Raw genomic sequence first — 20,503 nt, 5'->3', positions numbered from 1 at the left:
TGACTATGGTTCATGTGAGGGAAAATCTATTTTAACACTTTTCAAAAGTACAATTTCAGTTCACTAGCTCTTTTTGTCCTGAAGTGTCTTTAGCTCATAGCTGCCATCTGGTGGTCATAGCTGAGTAAATAATAAAAAAACAACCTCTCATTTGAGGAAATATACACAAGGTTATGGTCATTCATATGAAAAAAGAAACTTCCTGAAAATATACATACATAATTTGAATGTGTCAGGTGTGAACTGACATGGAAACATGAGGTTTTTGTCATCTGTGCAGTGGATTTTCAGAAGCGATCAAAAAGTGTCTCTGTGGCAGGTTCTGTACAGCTGTCTGGTCTCTTTTCATGTGGTCTCTGCTGGCTTTGGGGATTTTCATGACTCTCTTTGGAGGGGAGAGTGGTCTAGTCATGTTTAGAGGCAACAAAGAAGGTATTGCCTTAGATTTCTGGTTGGGTTTCCTCTTTGTATTGTTTGATTTTGCAGCTGTTTGCTGTTGGTCAGAGTTTTTGGAGTCTGCATATTCTGCCATTACCCCGACCACATTCAGACTGACAATGGCCTCTGATATCCCTGCCATGTTTTGTGCTCTGCACCGGTACTCCCCTGCATCGCTATACGATATTCCATTCAGACTGACTGCTGACCAGCGGATTCCCACACGTGGAGACTCTTGTACATCTGCAGGCAGTGAAGTGATCATGTGATCAGACATTAAATCAAATGAATGAAGATAACACTTACTTATGTGACAGTTTACTAGCTCATAAATTTGTAAAACATTTGCACCAGTATGCTTTGTAAGATAACATTTAAACACAAATGTTTAAAAGCAAGTACACTACAACTAAAAAGTTAATTATTTTAAGTGTGCAAAGTTCTAATGGTAACTTACAGCCAGAAAGTTTTCTGGGCAATCTTTCAGTGTCCATGCTGCTTTGCATCTGCTTACAACAACCTTACAATAAAGGAGCATATACACTGGAGACCAGAATTCTGAGATTATCAGTGAAATTATCAGTAATTTACTCATTTAATTTTTTATTATTTTTTTGTATAAATATCAGCATAACAATTTAGTGAAAAGTTTAACTGAAAAATGTACATATTTTAGAAGGTATTTCACATTTGAAGTCTTTAAGTCTTTTTAATAAAATAAGAAACGTGATATATACAGAAAGAGACAACATTGTGTATTGTGGTATTATTTATATACTATTATACAGTAGTATTTACTATAATTACATAGTACTATTTACTATAGTACTATTATACTACTATTATTACAGTAGCTTTTATTTTATATTTTCAGTTTTTTTAATGACAGTAATTTTGTTATATGCTTTTGTCATTTTTAAAATATTTTAATTAGCTTTATATTTATTTCAGCTTTAGTTTAGTAACTTAAATTTGATTTAAAATAAGTTGTCAAAGCAACATTTCAAAATTTTCTAAAGGTTTTTAAGTTTTTCCATCTAATATTTATATTTTATTTCAGCTATATTTCAATGAACAAAAAAATTATAAAATTAAAAAAAAAAAATATTGAACAATAATTAAATAAAATTTGAATTATTATATTTTCAGTTTTAATTTTAATTTTGGAAATTTTGTTATGTGCTTTTGTTATTTAATTAGTTTCTATATGTTTCTAATTATACTTTATTCAGTTAGTTGACAAAGCAACATTTCAATTTTTTTTATAATAATTTTAGTTAACAATAACAATGCTGGTGTGTATGAAAATATGCCACATGAGTATATAAGAAGATACCTTGTTTATAAATGTTGGGTATGGCAGATTTGATCCACGCAAGTGTTGGGGTTGTGTGTCCTGTAGCTTCACAGTGAAGTAGGACATTGCTACCCAGTAGAGCTGTGATCTTGGTGGCAGAGGTCACTACATAGGGCCTGCGGCAGCGAGTGAGCTCCACGCTCTGAAAGGGAACTCCAGCAAGATCCGGTGGTTCACTACAGGTCAGGAAGCGATCCAATAGGACCAGAGAAGTTTCTGGGGCTTTACTGATGTCAAGCAACGTGGAAAGCCTACAGTCACACACCCAAGGGTTGTCCTGAAGACCTGTTGAAGGGATGAAATGGGTGAGAGAGGGTGATGACACATTGAGTCTAAAGGGGTGTGCACTGATTACATAACCTGTTCTCTCCAGAATGACTGGACTAATCAGAGTACAGGGCTTTGGTTTCCACTGGAGGAACGCAGTAAACCATCAAAAGGCTGAAGACTCTCAGATCGCACTTAGATATCACATATGTGTCTGTGTGAACCAGTCAGGTTGGGTAAATATTTAATTGCCATGAGACATTAATGACTTAATTTGGTTTCACAGACTTTAGCAGTGTCTGTGTGCATGTGTGTGGAACAATTTGTCTAGCAGTTTAGTGAGAGCCAGTCGGGATGTGTTTACTGGATTGTTATGTGCTAAAAATATTTTCTTATTTATCTCGGCTCACTAAAACAGCAGGATCCAAATGTCAGAAACACAGAAAATCTGAGATTCCAATTTTAATTTAAAAGGATAGTTTTTACCCCCAAACTGTATGATTTATTTTCTTTTGTGAATCAAAGAAGATATTTTGAGAAGGAAGAGGGGTTTTGTCCACACGTTAGAAGTCAGTGGTCACAGAAACTGTTCAGTTACCAACATTCTTTGAAATATCTTCATGTTCTGAAGAAGAAAGCAAGTCAGGCAACTTTGGAATGACATGAGGATGAGTAAATAATGACAAAATTTTCATTTTTGGGTGAACTATCCCTTTAAACATAGGTTTAAGGATATCGGAAACGTACAAAAAAATTGTTTAAAATGAAAATCTGTTTAAATTAAGAATAAGATACAACCGCACACCTAAATTTGAATGTTGTTTAAAAAACATTTTTAATTATTAAAGTATTATACTAATAATATGAGTTTTGTAAAAAAAAAAAAAAATTTTTATTGATTAAAGAAAAAAAACATGTCTTACTAGAGATAAACCTTTGAACCCCACTATATATTTACACTACTTCATATTGTTGCCAGCACCATATGCTATATGTAGATCACTGATAGATCACTGTGATTTCTTCATTCATCTTATAGTCATCATCCTACAGCCTAACAAATGATCTACAGTGTGGAGTTTCACCTAAAACCACTGAACGCTGGGTCTAAGTGCTGTCACTGAACGGCCAGAGAGCAGTCAAATCGTTGGGCAGGGTGCTCAGCCTGTTGCTCGAGAGGTCCAGGTAAGTCACATTGGCAAGGTAACGTGCAGCCAGGGGTGGGATTCGTGCCAGGCGGTTATTGTGCAGTCCAAGTGTTCGGAGGCGGGGCACGTCCATGAGTCCCCCCCAGGGGAAGGAGGACAGGAGGTTCCCATCCAATCGTAACTCATGAAGGAAAGACAGGTTTGTGAAACTCCTTGGATGAAGAACAGTGATGGGGTTGTATGTAAGCCACAAATAAATCAGTTCTGGCATGGCAGAGAAAGCACCTCTGAAGATCCTGGAAACAGAGGTGCGCTCTAGACGAAACTTGACTGCATCACTTGGCAGATCTACTGGAATGGCAGTCAAGGCTGCGTTTTTACAGAGCACAGTACTAAAGAAAGCACAGGTTTAATGTTAATACCCATTGCATTGTTATGTACAAATAGAAAAGTTAAAAATAGAGCCCAATGTACTGTTAATATAAAGGAACTTACTGCATTGATTTTTTTCACAGGCGTTTTATCAATATTTTGAATTATACATTGCATTGTGTTGGGTTTTAGTGTTGAAGGAAATGTCTATAATCTTAACAGAAAAAGGTACTGCTGCCAGAAATTATGTTTTTCTACTGATTATTTCTTACAGTATAGAATCAAATCAAGTTACATTCATTTAGAATTTTATATAGTACAGATTGTTTCAAAGCAGCTTCACATTAACAAGACAATTAGTGTTAATATTTGAAAATTCATTATGTAACAATTTCAGCTGCAAAAGCAGCTCTACATAACATAATAGTGGCATTATTCATCTAAATTCAGTTCAACAACTGTATCAATGTTAAGACAAACACTAAAAGGATTAGTTCAGATTACTGTGGTGAGGAGCAGATCAAAACCTACAGTCGGTGTAGTAAAGAGAAACATGCCCTGGTATATAGCCTGATGCTTTCCAATAATAATAATAGAAGTACAATGGAAGACTAAATCAATATGTGTATCTATAGGGCAGGGTGGCTGATAATGCTTAAACAATTCACTGATACAGTAGCAAATTGGATATAGCTACACAAAATTTCAATACACTTGCAAGGCAATGCAAACTTCACAATGCAAGTTTGCACATCTATCACTTTGATTGCAGTTGCATTAATTACTCCCTCTTTAATTATTAATATATCGTTTTCTCTCATGAATGGAAGTGGAAGCAGGGAAATTTGTATAATTTGGCCTGTAGCTAGTGATGGGCCCTTTTGAAAGTCTGCTCTATGAAGCTTCAAAACATGATTATTTTGTTTTTAATCAGTGGTTTGGAGCTTGTTTCAAACCTGTGTCAAACCACACGATTCTTGAAAACTGGTCTTTGTTACATCATAATGTACAGAATGTTGGTTTCAAAACATTTCAAAATTCTGTCTTGGATTGACTATTCAAATTTTACTAAAAAAGATCCCCAAACTTTTGTATCAGTCAAAACCTGTGCTTTCTGGTGAATCTTTTGAAAGCAGACCCTTTCAGATCAAATTTATAATTAATTTATTACTGTTTCTTGCAAAATTCTAGATTCATAATTGTACATTTCAAAGAAAACTCATTTTATTTTACAGAAAGATATGATGTAGGCTATATTGAATTCTTTAAGGAACTCTGACAACTTAAATGCCTCTAAAACCAATCTATGGTGTAACAAAATATAATAGAATTTGCCACTAGATTGCATTGATCCACTAAACGAGTGTCTAATGATTTAACTGATCTCGGGTCGGGGTCAGTCTTATAATGTTTTATAAAGTTATATTTTTAAAAATAATTAATTATACGGCTGATGTCTGTATAATACAGTGTGTGTATTATACACATCATACATAATTCGAAAAGGGGAATGCTGTTATGTAAATATAATTGTAAATGTAAATGCCAAGCCCTGCTTATAACACAATGCCATCACTATAGTCTACACGTTAATAAAACAAAACTAATTTTACAGAACCTTGATATTTAATTATATTTCATTATTTGTGGCCTAAATTACATTTAATAGATTACAATTTCATGAAAACATGGTTTGTGAAAGCTGTCGTTTGCGTTTTCGTTGGTTGCAGGACTGCTCGGAGCTGGGTTTCTCTCACTATGGGGTGTGGGAAGTGAAAACCCCGGAGTGGAGGCACGGCGGCGTGATTACAGAGCGCTTTCAGCGGATTGAAGCACTCTCTCAGCCGCTCCGTTCCACTTACATACAGAGCTCCACTCCGGCTTTCGGTCTGCGTTGCTTGGTAACTACCTTGATGCTTTGGTTTCTTGTAGAACTATTTTCGTTTGCCCAGAAGAAATAGTCGAACTAAATTTCCAGTCTGCTCAATAATTGTGGCAGCAATAAAGTAAATTAAATAAATAGATAAATAAATACTCCATCTTGCCATGATTCACAAGGTGGTGTTGGAGTCCCTCCCTCTGCTCTCAGATGACTGCAGGCAGCAGCTCTCTCTCTCTCTCTGACCGATAGCAGCAAGAAGCATGGCGGCGGTGGAGACACGGGAGTGCGAGACGGAAGGCTGCTGCAGCGAAGCTAAGCTCCAGTGTCCCACCTGCATCAAACTCGGAATTCAAGGCTCATACTTTTGCTCTCAGGTGAAGCTCTGACACTTAGCTTTAAGAAACAAGCGAAGCGCTCGGGCTTTCTCGCTCATGTCACGCTGCCGGCCTACTAGACTGATCTCAGCGTTAGCTAGCTAAGTTAGCTGCCTCACATCACAAACAGGCATTTTAAACCCTACTTCGAGCTTTGACGTTTACATCAACGTTTTGTGCGTGATGATTTTCATTACGACAGATTTGTCTAAGATGTGCAACCATAAACACGGAGTGGAAATGTAATTTGCGTGCTGTTTCTTTGCTCAGCGTGCTTTAAATGACTTCAGCTCAACGTGGCTCGCGTGCTCACTTGTCAAATCATCACATCAACCCTTTAGGTGTTTTATTTCCAATTTCTAAAGATTTAGGACAAAAGGATGCATAAATCGGTGCAACCTGTAAAGAAATGTAGATCTAACCCTACCTCTTTTCATTCTAGTATGATTTTGCTAGGCACTCCTAGCCTGGGCTGTGTCTGAAACCCTAGTGAGCTGCCTATCTAGACAGCATTGTGGGCATCATAGGTGTCACTTGTCCATGATGTTGAAAAAGGCTGTCTAGGTTGGCAGCTCTCTGGGTTTTGAGACACAGTGTAGAAGTGCCTAGAAAATTGAAATGTCTACATGGACCGCATTTTTGGCATCATATAGGTTTTTGAGACATGCTCAAAAATGTTGTCTAGGTAGACAGCTCATTACAATTTGAGCCCTCTCCCAGGACTCTAGCACCTGTTGCAGGGCAGATCTGCTGTCCTGCTTGCTGAGTTGAGAGGCTGATATGATGACAGGGTGCTGCCAAGCCAAATATATCTGATTTGACATTTCCACCAATTCCATCTGATTCCAAATTTCACCCTAATTAGATGAGTCTCTGTAACTCGCCCTCATGTAATTCTAAACCTGTATGCATTTCTCTCTTCTATGGAACACTTCTATGTTTCATGCATTTCATACATTGTAAGTCAATTGTGTTCAATGTATTTTGGCCCCCGATATTCTTGAGAATATCATGTTTTATGTTCCACAGATGAAAGAAAGTCACACATGACAATTTTTTTATATTTGAGCGAGCTATACGTGTGATAACATAAAATGGTTCAGAGGTTTGTGATGTATTATATGTGAAATTCCTTGTAATTGTGCTAAAGTATACGCTTTCAAGTATGTTTATGTACTTCCTATTTAAATAGGAAGCTGGACATATCAAAAGGTTTCTGTCTTTTTTGTAAAATAACCAATAACCATTAGTTTACATTACAATTGTGAACCTTGATTTTTTGCTTATTTTTTGTTAAGTAGAATTTTTGCATTTGTTGCAAGATCATCACTTGTCATCAAAATATTTGGAAGCAAGTGTTACATTATTAAAATTAAATGTTATATTAAGAATTAAAATGAAGTATTAGTAGATGCTAAAATATACACTATGTTCAAAAGTTTGGGGTTGGTAAGAGTTTTTAATATTTTTGGAGAAGTATCTTATGCTCACCAAGGCTATATATTTGATCAAAAATAGAATAAACGCAGTAATTTTATTAAGAAATGTTTTCTCTTTTATATTATATGTTAAAATATAATTTATTCCTGTGATGGCAAAGTTAAATTTTCATTAGTCGTTACTTCAGTGTCACATGATTCTTCATTATAATATGCTGATTTACTGCTCAAAACATTTAATATTATCAGTTAAAAATGGTTGTGCTGCTTAATATTTTTGTGTGTCTCTTTTCAGGATTCTTTGAATAGAAAGTTCAAAAGAACAGTGTTTATTTGAAATATAAATCTTTGTAACATTATTAATGTAATTATTGTCTCTTGTCCCAGTTGAGTGCATCCTTGTTGCGTCAAAGTAATATTTTCATTCAGAAAACTTTTGAACAGTAGTGTAATTTTGTACACTAACATATAAATGCCTCAGATCTAACAGACATTACGTTTTATGGGCTCTTTAAGAATTTACGCTGTGTGAGTAATAACTTTAGTTTTGTATGTTTTCAGGAATGTTTCAAAGGCAGCTGGGCCACCCACAAACTGCTCCACAAAAAAGCAAGTATGTGTGTTTTATTCACTTTCAGTGTTGACTGATGTTCAGTTCTGCATTTGCATTTTGTATGTGTAATACAAATCATGTCTTTTGTATGTGTAATACAAATCATGTCTTGCATAATGCCATCATTAATTTCTGGCTTTTCATTTGCAGAGGAGGACAAAATAAATGATGAGGGAAAGAACTGTGTGGAGAAAGAAATCAACACAGACCCTTGGCCCGGGTACAGATACACTGGTAAACTGCGACCCCACTATCCACTGGTAAGGACGCATGATCATTGACAGCATGATAATTACAGCACACATACATTATCATAGAACAAAACAAATGTATGCATTCAAACGTTTAATTTCGTCTGTTTTTCTTGGTTGTTTTCAGACTCCCATGCGGCTCGTTCCTAGCAACATCCAGAGACCAGACTATGCAGATCATCCTTTGGGTAAGATTGCAAATCCCTTCGCACATAATTTGGACCTCATTATGTAAATTATGCACTGCAAAATTAAGATCAACCTCTATAATCTGGACTAGCTTTCTTGCTCCATACCCTTCATCTGAGGCATTGCACTTTTCTAACAGACTGCCCTTCATTATTACGCCTGTGTGAAGTTTAAACTTTTGACCCTTGAAACAGCCCACTGACATACAAGCTTTTAAACTAATGGCCTCCATCTCATCAGCTGAAGTGCCGTTCGATTTTTAAATGGAGGAGTGTTTGCTGCAGTAGTGCATGTCTGACCAGATTAACCACAGTTTCATGTAAATGTGCATCAAGATGTGCAAGAATAACCTCTGTTTACAGAAAACTCTAACTTTGTTTTTTGTTTGGTATCTCGTTGGTGCATCTGTATCATCATTATTTGGAGTTGAATGTTCTCATAATCATCTGATTATGAAAGAAGGCCCAAATGCTTTATGGTGTGTTTCAGTTTAGTTGATCTTATTTTATTTATTTGTTTAGTTAGTTGGATACGCATCATGACTGAAAGTTTTTGTGGTCCTTATCTTGTCTGAATCAAGCAAATGAAACCTTTAAGAATAAAAAAACAGCAATATTTTGAAATAACTTTCTTTTTTTTTTTTAAGTAGTGCTGGGCAACAATAAAAAATTTATTAATTTTAACGAGTAATCGCATTTTGCAGAATTCAATAATGAATTCAAAAGTAGTGTATTTAAAAAAAAGTAGTGCACTTTTTCATTTAGAAGTACTGCTATATGAACAAAAGTGCAATAACATTTGGTTTGCAAACATTTTAAACAAATAAGGTGCTTTTTTTTACAGCAGTTTTACTTTTACATAGAAGCAGTTAAACTTCAAACTTAAACATTAATGTAATAATTAAATATAAAACCAAAGCTATTTGCCACTGCCAGGGCATCAAAGTTTTTATAGAAAATATTTTATAATTTGTTATAGAAAATCAAGTTATGCTCAGAGTCCAGAGTCTCGATCATAACATTATAACGTGCGCCTTCTGAGTAGAGACCTGCACTATCGTGGGACCTGACGCAGCAGAGCGCAACATGGTTTGTCTGTATGTTTATTCAGAACCAGTGAGCAACAGGCTGTCAAAATAATATTAATAGCCTAATAAAACTGCGTTAATGTGCGATAAAATAATTGTCGGCGTTAATTAATGCGTTAACGTGATAATAACGTGTTAATTTGCCCAGCCCTAATTTTAATATATGTTAAAAAATAATTTATTCCTTTGATTTAAAGTTGAATTTTCAGCAGCCATTACTCCAGTCACATGATTCCTCAGAAATCGCATAAATCATTCTAATATGATGATTTGCTACTCAATCAATTATTATGATCAATATAAAAAACATTAAAGGGGTCATATAATGCTACATGCACTTTTACAAGTTATTTGAACTGAAATGTGTGTTAGCTGTGTGTGTACACTAGGGGTCGACCGATTATCGGCGCCGATATTTAGCATTTTTATGATTATTGGTATCAGTCATTTTCAAAACCGATGTGTCGATAAAATTTATTTAATTTTGAAATGCGCTATTTGGCTCTGATGCAGCCTGTCGGAACTCACCACTCTGTGGCCTAGAGCAGTCTCCGCCCATCTGATTTGTTGGGAGTCATGAGTCCGACCAATCAACGTGGAACGACCATGGTCTCTCACTCTCACACCGAAAGCGCTTGCTAACTGGAGCTGCTTCATCACGCATCAGTTGTCTCTCAAAGGCAGCAGCAGACGTTGCTCAAGTTGCAATAAATCACAGTCCAATACACTGGCAAAACACCTCAATATTATCTATTTATGGTTTCCGCGATGGGGGAAACACAGAGGAATCGCAGAATCCAGTCATATAAATGGAGTCACGGAATTTGTCAAAGTTTGGATGAATTAATCAAAAGTAGGTCATTACACTTAAATCGGCTCACGATATGGACTATCTGTAAACATTAAGCCGCAAAAAGACTATTTAAATATGAATTCTGCATGTTCTGCGTGTCTCTGTATATGTCGTGCGGTCCTGATTACCACACAAACACACACTGAAGTGTGTGACGCTCGCGGTGTTTTCAGCATCTGCCGTCTCACTAAATGAGGGCATAAATACATGAACAACATCCCCAGAACTGCTCTGAGAGTTACTTCATGAGCATTTGACCGTTTCATTTGAGTAAAACGATCGTCATATCATACATAGGCTATAGAAACTTAAGAGGTCCTCATGGCAACAATTATTACAACTTTTGTTAAAAATAATAATCACACAATACGCGACTTCTTCAATGTTTTAATTTTAATAGTAAACCCATTTGTTTGCCAAAAAATAGTTAAACTCTCATTTGATTAAAAGATAAATGAAATGAATGTTTTATGCCTTCATTTGCACTGAAGTGTAAATTAAAACTAATGGAAATTACTGTCACATAGGCCAAGATTAAGATACTGTCACATAGCCCAAGATTAGGATGACAAAAATTGTGACATTTCAATAGGCTACTGAACCAAGTGTGCCTATAACAGGCTATTAGTGTTATAGTTTCATTAAAATAGTTGCGGTCTTCTTCGCAACTTCTACAATGGAGCTATGAAGACAATTAAATTATTTACACTTATTATATACATTGTGCTTTTTTAAATGAATCAATTGATGAATGCGGCTAAAGTAAACAGTCCCTCAGAGAGCAGTTCGGAAGAGAGGGGCGTGGTCAGCAGAGCTCATTAACATTTAAAGGAGAATGACACAATACCGCTTGCTCTGATGAGCTGTTTTTGACATGGTAAAAAGGTGTTTTTTACACTACCAATGAAAAATTTTAACCAAACTATGTTACAGACTTTTCTTTAAGACCCTAAAGACTAATATCAACTTGTGGAAAATGGGCATTATATGACCCCTTTAACGCTTAATTTTGTGGAAACAGTGATACTTTTTTTTTTCTCTAACATTGTAAATGTCTTTATTGTCATTTTACTTTAATGCATCTTTACTTAAAAAAATCTTACTGACTACAAACTTTAAACATTAGTGTATATTTTTTTTTTTTTTTTTTTTAAGACATCTGTGAACTGTGAAAAATGTGAAGCTCTTAGAGAAGGTAATATTTATTGCAATGAAATGCGTACATGTTTAATTGTGACCTTAAGTGTCCGAATACTTTTTGGGGGCCCTGTAAATGATACTCATGATCATGATGGAAGGATATTTCAAATGATAATACACACGTCTTTCTATAGAAGAGAGATTACACAAACACTTTCTTATAGTATAGAAACATCTCTCATGAATCACTGTTTTGTGAATAAATGCTTATTTGTCCTTCATTAACGGATGCTGCAGAGTCTACCCGTAAGTAACCATTATGGTGGTGATTAGTTGCTTTTAGGCTCCTGTAGTTAGAGCCTTTCATTCCTTTGTTATTAGCGCATCCTTGAGTCTCTGGCCCCCGGCTTTCTAACAGTAGAAAAGTAATGCATTGAAAAAGCCTAATGTCTTCAAAAGCATCCAATGGTTAGGTCAGGAGTGTATGCGTATCTTTAGGATTTCTTTGTGAGAGCGTGTGATGGTCCTGAAGTCACCTTATACACATTTCCATTTACCTCCGTGTGTGTGTTGGGGGTGGGCTGCTGCAGTGTGTGTCTGAAGCTCTTCTCTCGCTCTCTGCAGCTGCAGAGGTTGGGTTGTTGGCAGGTACGAAGTCCCGCCGCTTCCCATGTGTGTCCGGCCAGTGATGTCCTCTTGTTTAACAGTATTACAGGGAGCAGTTTGCTCCGTAGTGGGTGTATGAGTGTATTTGTGTGTGCAAGAGTGTGTCTGTGTAGCATGGCTCTGTCTGTTTCTGCATGGCTGATGTCGTTGATCAGCTGGGGCTAGAGGTGGGTAATATGACCATTGTTGTATTGGTATCAATAGTTATTTTTGTTGGGAATTCAATGGAGAATGGTTAAATTTGGTTTACGTTACTTCCCTTATTTTTATTTATTTATAAATTTTTTTGCACATCCTGCTCTGTCTTTTTGCATTACTCTGAATTCCTTTGTTGCTTTCATGTAACTAAAGCAGTTGTGCCAATTTATAGCAAGGCATATGTATCCACCTCGGTGCAAATGGTACAAAAATTAAGATATTTTGATGTTTTGGAATGATTACCAAGGCGGCATTTATTAAATACAGTAAAAAACAAAACAAAACAAAAAAACCCCCAGCAAAAAACAGCAATATTGTTAAATACTATAATCATTTAAAATAACTGTTTTCTGTTTGAATGTTTTAAAATGTCAGTCATTACTGTGATGCAGTTGAATTTTCAGCATCATTGCTCCAGTCTTCAGTGTCACATGATCCTTCTGAAATAATTCTAATATACTAATTTGCTGCTCAATTTACTATTTTCAATATTTAAAACCGTTTGTGCCACCTTATAATTTTAAGGAAACTGTGATAAATGTTTTCAGGAATCTTTGACACAAAGTTCAAGAGAACAGCATTTATTTGAATTAGAAATATTTTGTAATATAAATAACTTTACGGTCTCTTTTGATTAATTTCTCAAAATCTTACCACAGATTTTTCAGTGGTAGTGCATGATGTTTTCCACAAAAATATTAAGCATCAAAAACGTTTTCAGCATTGATAATAATAAGAAATGTTTCTTAAGAAGCAAATCCGCATATTAAAATGATTTCAGAAGGATCATGTGACACTGAAGGCTGGAGTAATGATGCTGAAAAATTCAGCTCAGGAATAAATTACATTGTATAATATAATAGACAATAAGTCTCTTATAATGAGGGTATGAGTCTTATTTCAGTAACATAAATCTTGCTTCACTACCACGCGATATATAGAGTCATATCGCCCATCCCTAGCAGGAACTGTCTGTGATTACGTCATTGCCAAACTGTCATGTCCCAGACCTCACCGGATCAGCGACCGTGTGCGTGTGTGTTTTTATCTGTAAGAAGTGGTTGTGTTGTCTTCATTAGCTGACTGGAGACCGTGCTGTTGAGATTCTGTTGTGGTTAAGGTCAGTAGGCAGAGCTAGTCCGTATATCTGAGTGATATTAAGATGCTTTTGTGGGTAGATGGGTATCTGTGTATTTTACTGCTCACCAATTCACCAATTCATCACTGCTTGCAGGAATGTCAGAGTCAGAGCAGACCATGAAAGGGACGTCTCAGATTAAGATCCTCAATGCTGAAGAGATTGAGGGCATGATAGTTGTCTGCAAGGTAAACCAACATCATAACGTCACACATGATCGCTTTGTATAAAGAATAATAACTGAAATGCAACAGTTGAAATTTTGGCTTTTGCAAGAGCCATGGAGAGCCATTTTCTGCCTCTGTTTGAGCGCTAATTGCTCTGCCACCAGTTTCTAATTTCAGATTTTAGTTAAGAGAACCCCAGAAAAAACACTTGGTTACTCAAGATAAATTCACAATTTATGCAAATATGCAGAAAAATTGTCTATTAAGATGACGGCCTGTCAAGTCTATCATGAGCACAAGTACATGAAAGACATTTGAATTGGTAAATATAAAGACAATGTTTGTTTCCTTCAGCTGGCTCGAGAAGTCCTTGACATTGCTGCCATGATGGTGAAACCTGGTGTGACTACGGAGGAGATCGACCATGCGGTGCATTTGGTAAAATTTCACCATCTTTTTTCTTTTTCTAATCTAAATTTTACAAAGTAGTAGTCTGATCAGAGCAGAACGTTTAAATACAGGTTATCTAAGGGAAATGTGAAATTGCTTATGCATTCAGATGAAATATAATTTTTTTTTATTTGTTCTAAATCAATGGTTCTCAGCCTCTTTTTTATAGTAAAAATAAAAACTCAAAAATATGTTGCCAGTTTAAAATTGCACATCTTTGTTTTAGCAATTTTAGGCATTTTAATTAAGATTATGTTAGTATAACTAATTTTAAATAATTTTGGAGTCCTCTTGGAAATTTGCCGAGGCCTCCTAGTGGACCCCTGGTTGAGAACCACTGCTGTAAATGTTTCCAGAGTTTCCTTCTGGAAAAATACAGAACTTTTTACAGTTGTTTAACAGCTATTTTTGACAGTATGCATAATAAACACTTTGATCTTTTTTATTGTTTATTCTACTGTCGTTGTCATTTGAGGAGGACAGCCTGTATGAATGTTGATGCTAATGCCAAACTATTTTTCCATATTTGTTGGTTAAGGCATGCACAGCAAGGAACTGTTACCCCTCACCTCTGAACTACTACAACTTTCCCAAGTCCTGCTGCACATCTGTCAATGAAGTCATCTGTCATGGAATCCCTGACCGCCGTCCCCTCCAGGAGGGGGACATACTGAATAGTATGTATCAACATACATTTGAACATGTAGTATATGAATACATCTTACTTGCTTTACTTTATGGGAGATCTGATTTTTGCACTCGAGGGCTGTTTTAAAGGGGTAGAATCACCCTCCCTCTAAACTGACATTGTATTTCATATTTCAATTTGTCCAGATGTCAGATAAACATTCACTGGAGATTCAAGATTTGTGCGTGACTGATTTTTCCACATGCTCACATTTCCGTGAATGCATTGGCTTGTTCTTGCAGAACTCTGTCCAGACTGATGTTTTTTCCTTCTGCTCATATTAAGTCCCACTGTCAAAATGCCATGTTTTTTCTTGTTAATGCCATAATAGATAAGTAAACTAAACAAATGACCAGTGACATGTAGATCTCTTTATTCCTAGCTATATGTTTTGTCATTGATTACCTTAATTTAAATATTACAGGCTACAGCACAGAGAACAGCTTCTATTTACATTTAATGCCAAATTTACACTGAACAGACCTTATACTGAAGGCAGTATCCATAGCCAGATGGAATCTGCAGCTTTTTTTTTGCTTTCTTTGCAGAGAGTGTGAAAGCCTGTGGAATGGATTTCTGTTAAATGCAGAGTACTTTGCTCATAATAGGAGCTGAAAGCATAATCATATAATTTTGTGTCAGATTGTGTAGTTTTCTACAGAGGTCTGTGTAACATATGCAGAAAAAAATCTTCAGATTAAAGTAAATTGCACTAAATGTTACATGTTCACTTGGCCAATCATATGTTACTTTTTACCCTGCAGTCGACATAACAGTTTACCACAATGGTTACCATGGAGATTTGAATGAAACCTTTTTTGTGGGTGAAGTGGATGAGGGAGTCAAGAGATTGGTTCAGACCACTTACGAATGTCTTATGCAAGCCATTGACTCTGGTGAGTATGAAAGCACATTCAAACAACACTAACAATTCAACAGACCCCATGTTATGCGAGTTTGACATTTGGCCTTCATGATATAGTACAGTATTTTTGTCTGATGTGATGTGCATTAATGACCTTTAGAGGGCAGACTTACACAGAGGGTTATGTGTTGTGATATGAAGAAGCTTGTTTCTGTCTTGTGTCTAGTGAAGCCTGGTATCCGCTATCGTGAGCTGGGAAACATCATCCAGAAACACGCGCAGGCTAACGGTTTCTCTGTGGTACGGAGCTACTGTGGCCACGGCATTCACAAACTGTTCCACACGGCACCAAACGTACCGCATTATGCTAGTGAGTAACATCTTGTCAAAAAAACACAGTCTTAATGATACAAGCATTGCACACTGTGATGTAATCGAAACTGCAGAGAGTGCAAACACTCATAAATAGGGATGTAACGATTAACCACGAGCCGGTTGAAAATTTATTCAAATATGTGACGATTCAAATTGGTTGAGATGCTAAACAAATCGCGATTCAATTAGGGGTAGGAGTTTATATGAATGTTTGTCTTTAGAAAAGTTTACATGGTATTTTTTCTTTTCATCTTGCCTCTGTATAATTCATAGTAAAGTTCATAAGTGCAGCGATGCTTTGTTTACAGCGGAAACCAAGGAAATGCTTTAAGCATCACCTGCTGGCAGAGAGTGAATCTGCGTCTCATTCAGCTTGTCTGCTGTTTCTGTTTCATGCAGATATTTTTTATTTTTATAGTTTTGTATAATAATATAATTGTATAGTTTCACAAAACTGAAGTCAGACCATTCTGTTTTTATTATTTGTCTTAAGAAACGTGCAGCATTTTGTCCAAGCAATAATAAAAGGACACATTTAATTTATAATTTGTCTTAAATCTCATTTTGCTAAAAATAATAATAATCGTGAATTGAATCGTGAGTTGAGTGAATCGCTACATCCCTACTCATAAAGCTTGAACTGTCCTTATTCTATGTATTTTTACAGAGAATAAAGCAGTAGGAGTGATGAAACCTGGCCATGTGTTTACTATTGAGCCCATGATCTGTGAAGGTGAGAGACAAATTTAAAAAATAGTTTTCTTAGCTATCCTAATTGTGCACTTGTTGTTTAGAATAATTTTTTCTTTAAAAAAAAAAACAAAATAGGGCTGTCAGAGTTAATGCATTCAAACGTGATTGGTTGGTTAATTTACACTACCCCTTAAAGGTGCAGTGTGTAGATTTTAGCGGCATCTAGCGGTTGAGGTTGCAAATTGCATCCAACGGCTCAGTCCCCTGCTCACCCTCCCTTTAGAGAAGCTACGGTGACCGATACAGGGCTAAGATGCCATCATCTGAGACCGCAGAGAGCAATGAGGTTTCTTTACAAAGGTAAATTATAATAAATTAAGGAATTATATTTACTTAATTATTCAATAAACCAATGTCATTGCGAATATTACAGTTACTTCATCATTGTGTGAGTGTTTTTACGCAAGAACAGCATAGTGACGAAACGCGCTCTGTAGAGCAGTTTGTCCGTTTAGGGCTACTGTAGAAACATGATGGCAACTTCATTGTAAGGGGACCCGCTGTGTATGTAGATAGAAATAGCTTATTCCAAGGTAATAAAAACATAAAGGTTCATTATGTAAGGTCTTTATACTCCTCTGAAAATGTAGTTATGTATATTATATTGCATTTCTGTCTATAGATCATCCTAAATATTACATAGTGCTCCTTTAAAGGTTTGGGGCAGGGGCGTCAAACTCAGTTCCTGGAGGGCCGCAGCCCTGCAGAGCTTTGTTACAACCCACATACCATGTAGTTTTCAAATAAGCCTGAAGGACTTGATAAGTTGGATCAGGTGTGTTTAATTAGGGTTGAATCTAAACTCTGCAGGGCTGTGGCCCTCCAGGCACTGAGTTTGACACCCCTGCTTTGGGGTTAGTAAGATTTTTATTTTGCAAGAAATAATTACTTTTATTCAGCAAGGACAAATTTATCAGAAGTGCAATTTCAATTTTATATAAATACTGTTCTTTTTAACTTTCTATTCATTGAAGAGTCCTGAAAACAAATGTCTAATTGTTTCTCAAAAATATTAAGCCACTCAACTGTTTTCAATATTGATAAGAATTGTATCTTGAGCTGCAAATCAGCATATTAGTATGATTTCTCAAGGATCATGTGACACAGAGGACTGAAGTAATGATGCTTAAAATTCAGCTTTGCATCACAGGAATAAATTGCATTTTAAAATACATTCAAATTAAAAAACTGTTATTTTATATATAGTAAGAATATTTTGCAATTGTTTTTACTGTTTTTCTGTTAAAATAAATACAGCCTAGGTGAGAACAGGAGACTTATTTTAAAAACTATAATAAATCATAATTTTACTTTTGTGAACGCACAGTGTTCCTGTGTATCATGCACACAAACTGCTCAACCTGACAATTGCACATGCAGATTTCTTCTTTTAACATACTGTTAACTAAAAATTTGAGTCCCGATGTGATTAAATATTGTAATCAATTGCTTATTTAAGAGACTTTGCTCTGTGCAGGTGGCTGGCAGGATGAGACGTGGCCAGATGGTTGGACTGCAGTCACTCGTGACGGTAAACGCTCAGCCCAGTTTGAGCACACGCTCCTCGTGACAGAGACAGGCTGTGAAATCCTCACGCGTCGTCTGGAGGATAATGGCCGTGCTCACTTCCTGTCCCAAATGTAGAATGATGGGGTCATATCAGCCCTATTCTGCAGTGGAGGATACAACAGCTCCGCCCCATATCACCAATCAGCCAATCACACAGTGGTTCTCTGTTGGGCAGGAGAAGATTGGCCACGTGGCCGTGACAGTGGATTTGGGCAGGAGATGGAGATTTGTTAACTTCTGAATGTGTCACCTGACAGTCACATTAATCAGCTTGGATTTGAGTAAATTCAAAGGCACTGGCCTTTAACCTGGTTACAGTGCCGCCACACTCTGTCTTCACAGCAGAGGTATCTGTGTGAGTGGTTTAGCGTGTGCACACCTGTGTGTTTGAGAGAGTGTGTCAGCTGTGTGAGGTCTGCTGTCTCTGTCTGCTTCAGTGTGTTTGTATGCCTGGCTCGTTGCAGTGTACCATATTTGTTTTGTTGGGGTTCGAGATACAACGAGTGTATGTGATAAAACACTGGAGTCTCTCCAAATCTTATTAAATCATGATTGATATATAAAAACTCTTTACAGCTGAAAGAGTGCCTCGTAACGTTATTGAACATTGTACAAATGTTTTTCATGAACCTCTACCAGCGTTCATAAGGTCCAATTAAATCGATCTTGTTGATAGTGACTGTGTCTATGAACATCTAGGAAACATTAGGTTAAGTACAATGGTTTAATTATATTTTGCCTGTTTGATGGCCTTTCTGAAATGTCCTTTTACTGCAGTCATCCTTAGTCAATGAAAAGATGATTTTTGTTTGTCTTTGGTTGTTTAATGCCACTTAAAGAGCAATGTGAAAGTCTGAAAAGCAGTTGCAGGCCTCCTTGTCTGTTTGACGCATCTCTTGAAAACAGTTTCAGTGTTTCAGTATTCAAGCTGAATTAAAGTATATTTTCTCCTTTATTTTGTGTTTTTTGTGTACAACAAATGCCAAACATCTGTCATCACAAAAGAATGAAATTTCAGCAATGACTTATGAAAGCAGCTGAAAAGATCATACAAGGGATTCATCTGTATTGAATTATTGTTGCTTTTTGGTAAACAATCTAAATTTTAGACAGGCAGAAGATTAATTCCATCACTTCAGTTCTTTCTACACCTTTCAGAAATAGTTACAGTACTTTAAACTAGTATCGAATGTGTCTGCGGTAAGTCTGAGCAATCTGTTCCCATCTGATTGTCTGAAACTGTGGCGTAGAAGTTGAGTGGAGATGACTCAATTCTCATTTGGATATAGTGAGGATGCATCGAATGCTGTAAGATAGAGAAAAAAAAAAAGTTAGAACTTTTTTCCTTATTGGATTAACCCGAGATGCAAAAATAAAAAGTGAGAAATGTACCATTGTCCAGTTTTCATGAGGTTGACGGCATCATTGATCTGCTCCAGAACCATTTTGTGAGTTATGAACTCGTCAAAGTAAATACATGCATGCACTTTCTACATATGTGTCAGTTGAGGCTTACCGATACTTCAGTGTTGCCTACACACTCTATTGAGAAATCCACTCCTCCATTGGTCATTTCTGCCAGTACTTCAGAGATGGGTTTATTATATGCCTTTGGATTCAGAAAATCAGTGGCACCAAAGACCTCTGCCTTCTCAAACTTCTGCTCATTAATATCCACAGCAAAGATGCGGGAGGCTCCAGCGTTTTTACAGCCCATGACTGCAGCCAGACCTACAGCACCCAGTCCAAACACTGCACACACTGATGAGCCTGGTGTGACCTTCACACAAACGCAAATCAATTACTAGTGTAAAGTACCTTAATATTCACCTTACTGTTCAAGCCACAACTATTTGAACTCTTAAGATGTAAACTAAAGTGTAAACTCACACTTAAAAATGTATTAATTACCTTCAATAAGTGACATCTGCACTTTTTGTCATTTTTTCTCCATTAAAAATTATAGTCGCAACATATGCTCTTCAACCATTTGCATGCAGTACAGACAATATCAGTTTGTTGAAATATAAAGAGCTTGAATAGTGAAATTACGAGAAGGTTTTGAAAATCTTGTTTAGCAATGACACCGTATTCTTTATTGTTGACAAAATTGTTATTTCTGTAATGCAACATAGAAACATCACAGATGGGCAATTTAGAATCTTGTTACAACCCGAATTCTGGAAATGTTGGGACGCGTTTTTTTTTTTTATTACTTTTTGAA

At 36.3% G+C, this 20,503-nt stretch overlaps 1 protein-coding gene and 1 pseudogene across 3 annotated transcripts; one reads left to right on the top strand and one right to left on the bottom strand.

The window, feature by feature from the left end:
* Positions 1–268: 268 nt before the first annotated feature.
* On the bottom strand, positions 269–3,710 carry LOC306882167 (leucine-rich repeat, immunoglobulin-like domain and transmembrane domain-containing protein 3; annotated as a pseudogene). The gene is made up of 4 exons: positions 3,706–3,710; positions 3,148–3,602; positions 1,775–2,080; positions 269–681 (listed from the first exon to the last, which is right to left on the bottom strand). The product of its transcript is annotated as a leucine-rich repeat, immunoglobulin-like domain and transmembrane domain-containing protein 3 (transcript).
* A 1,802-nt stretch (positions 3,711–5,512) lies between these two features.
* On the top strand, positions 5,513–19,233 carry LOC306882039 (methionine aminopeptidase 1-like). 2 transcript variants are annotated; one of them, XR_013785207.1, is made up of 12 exons: positions 5,513–5,838; positions 7,839–7,890; positions 8,041–8,150; positions 8,269–8,329; positions 13,509–13,600; positions 13,934–14,017; positions 14,568–14,706; positions 15,482–15,613; positions 15,809–15,952; positions 16,625–16,690; positions 16,847–17,010; positions 18,188–19,233. XR_013785207.1 is itself a non-coding variant. In XM_079436471.1 (11 exons), exons 1-11 carry the CDS (start codon positions 5,725–5,727, stop codon positions 18,352–18,354), a joined length of 1,161 nt encoding a protein of 386 aa, XP_079292597.1. In that variant the 5' UTR covers positions 5,513–5,724; the 3' UTR covers positions 18,355–19,233. The 2 variants fall into 2 exon arrangements, 1 of the variants encoding a protein (XP_079292597.1); XM_079436471.1 differs by lacking the exon at positions 16,847–17,010.
* The last annotated feature ends 1,270 nt before the right edge of the window (positions 19,234–20,503 follow it).

The sequence above is a fragment of the Barbus barbus genome (genome assembly GCF_936440315.1).
Source record: "Barbus barbus genome assembly, chromosome: 16".
Taxonomy (NCBI): domain Eukaryota; kingdom Metazoa; phylum Chordata; class Actinopteri; order Cypriniformes; family Cyprinidae; genus Barbus; species Barbus barbus.
This window is presented reverse-complemented; position numbering and strand designations above follow the sequence as displayed.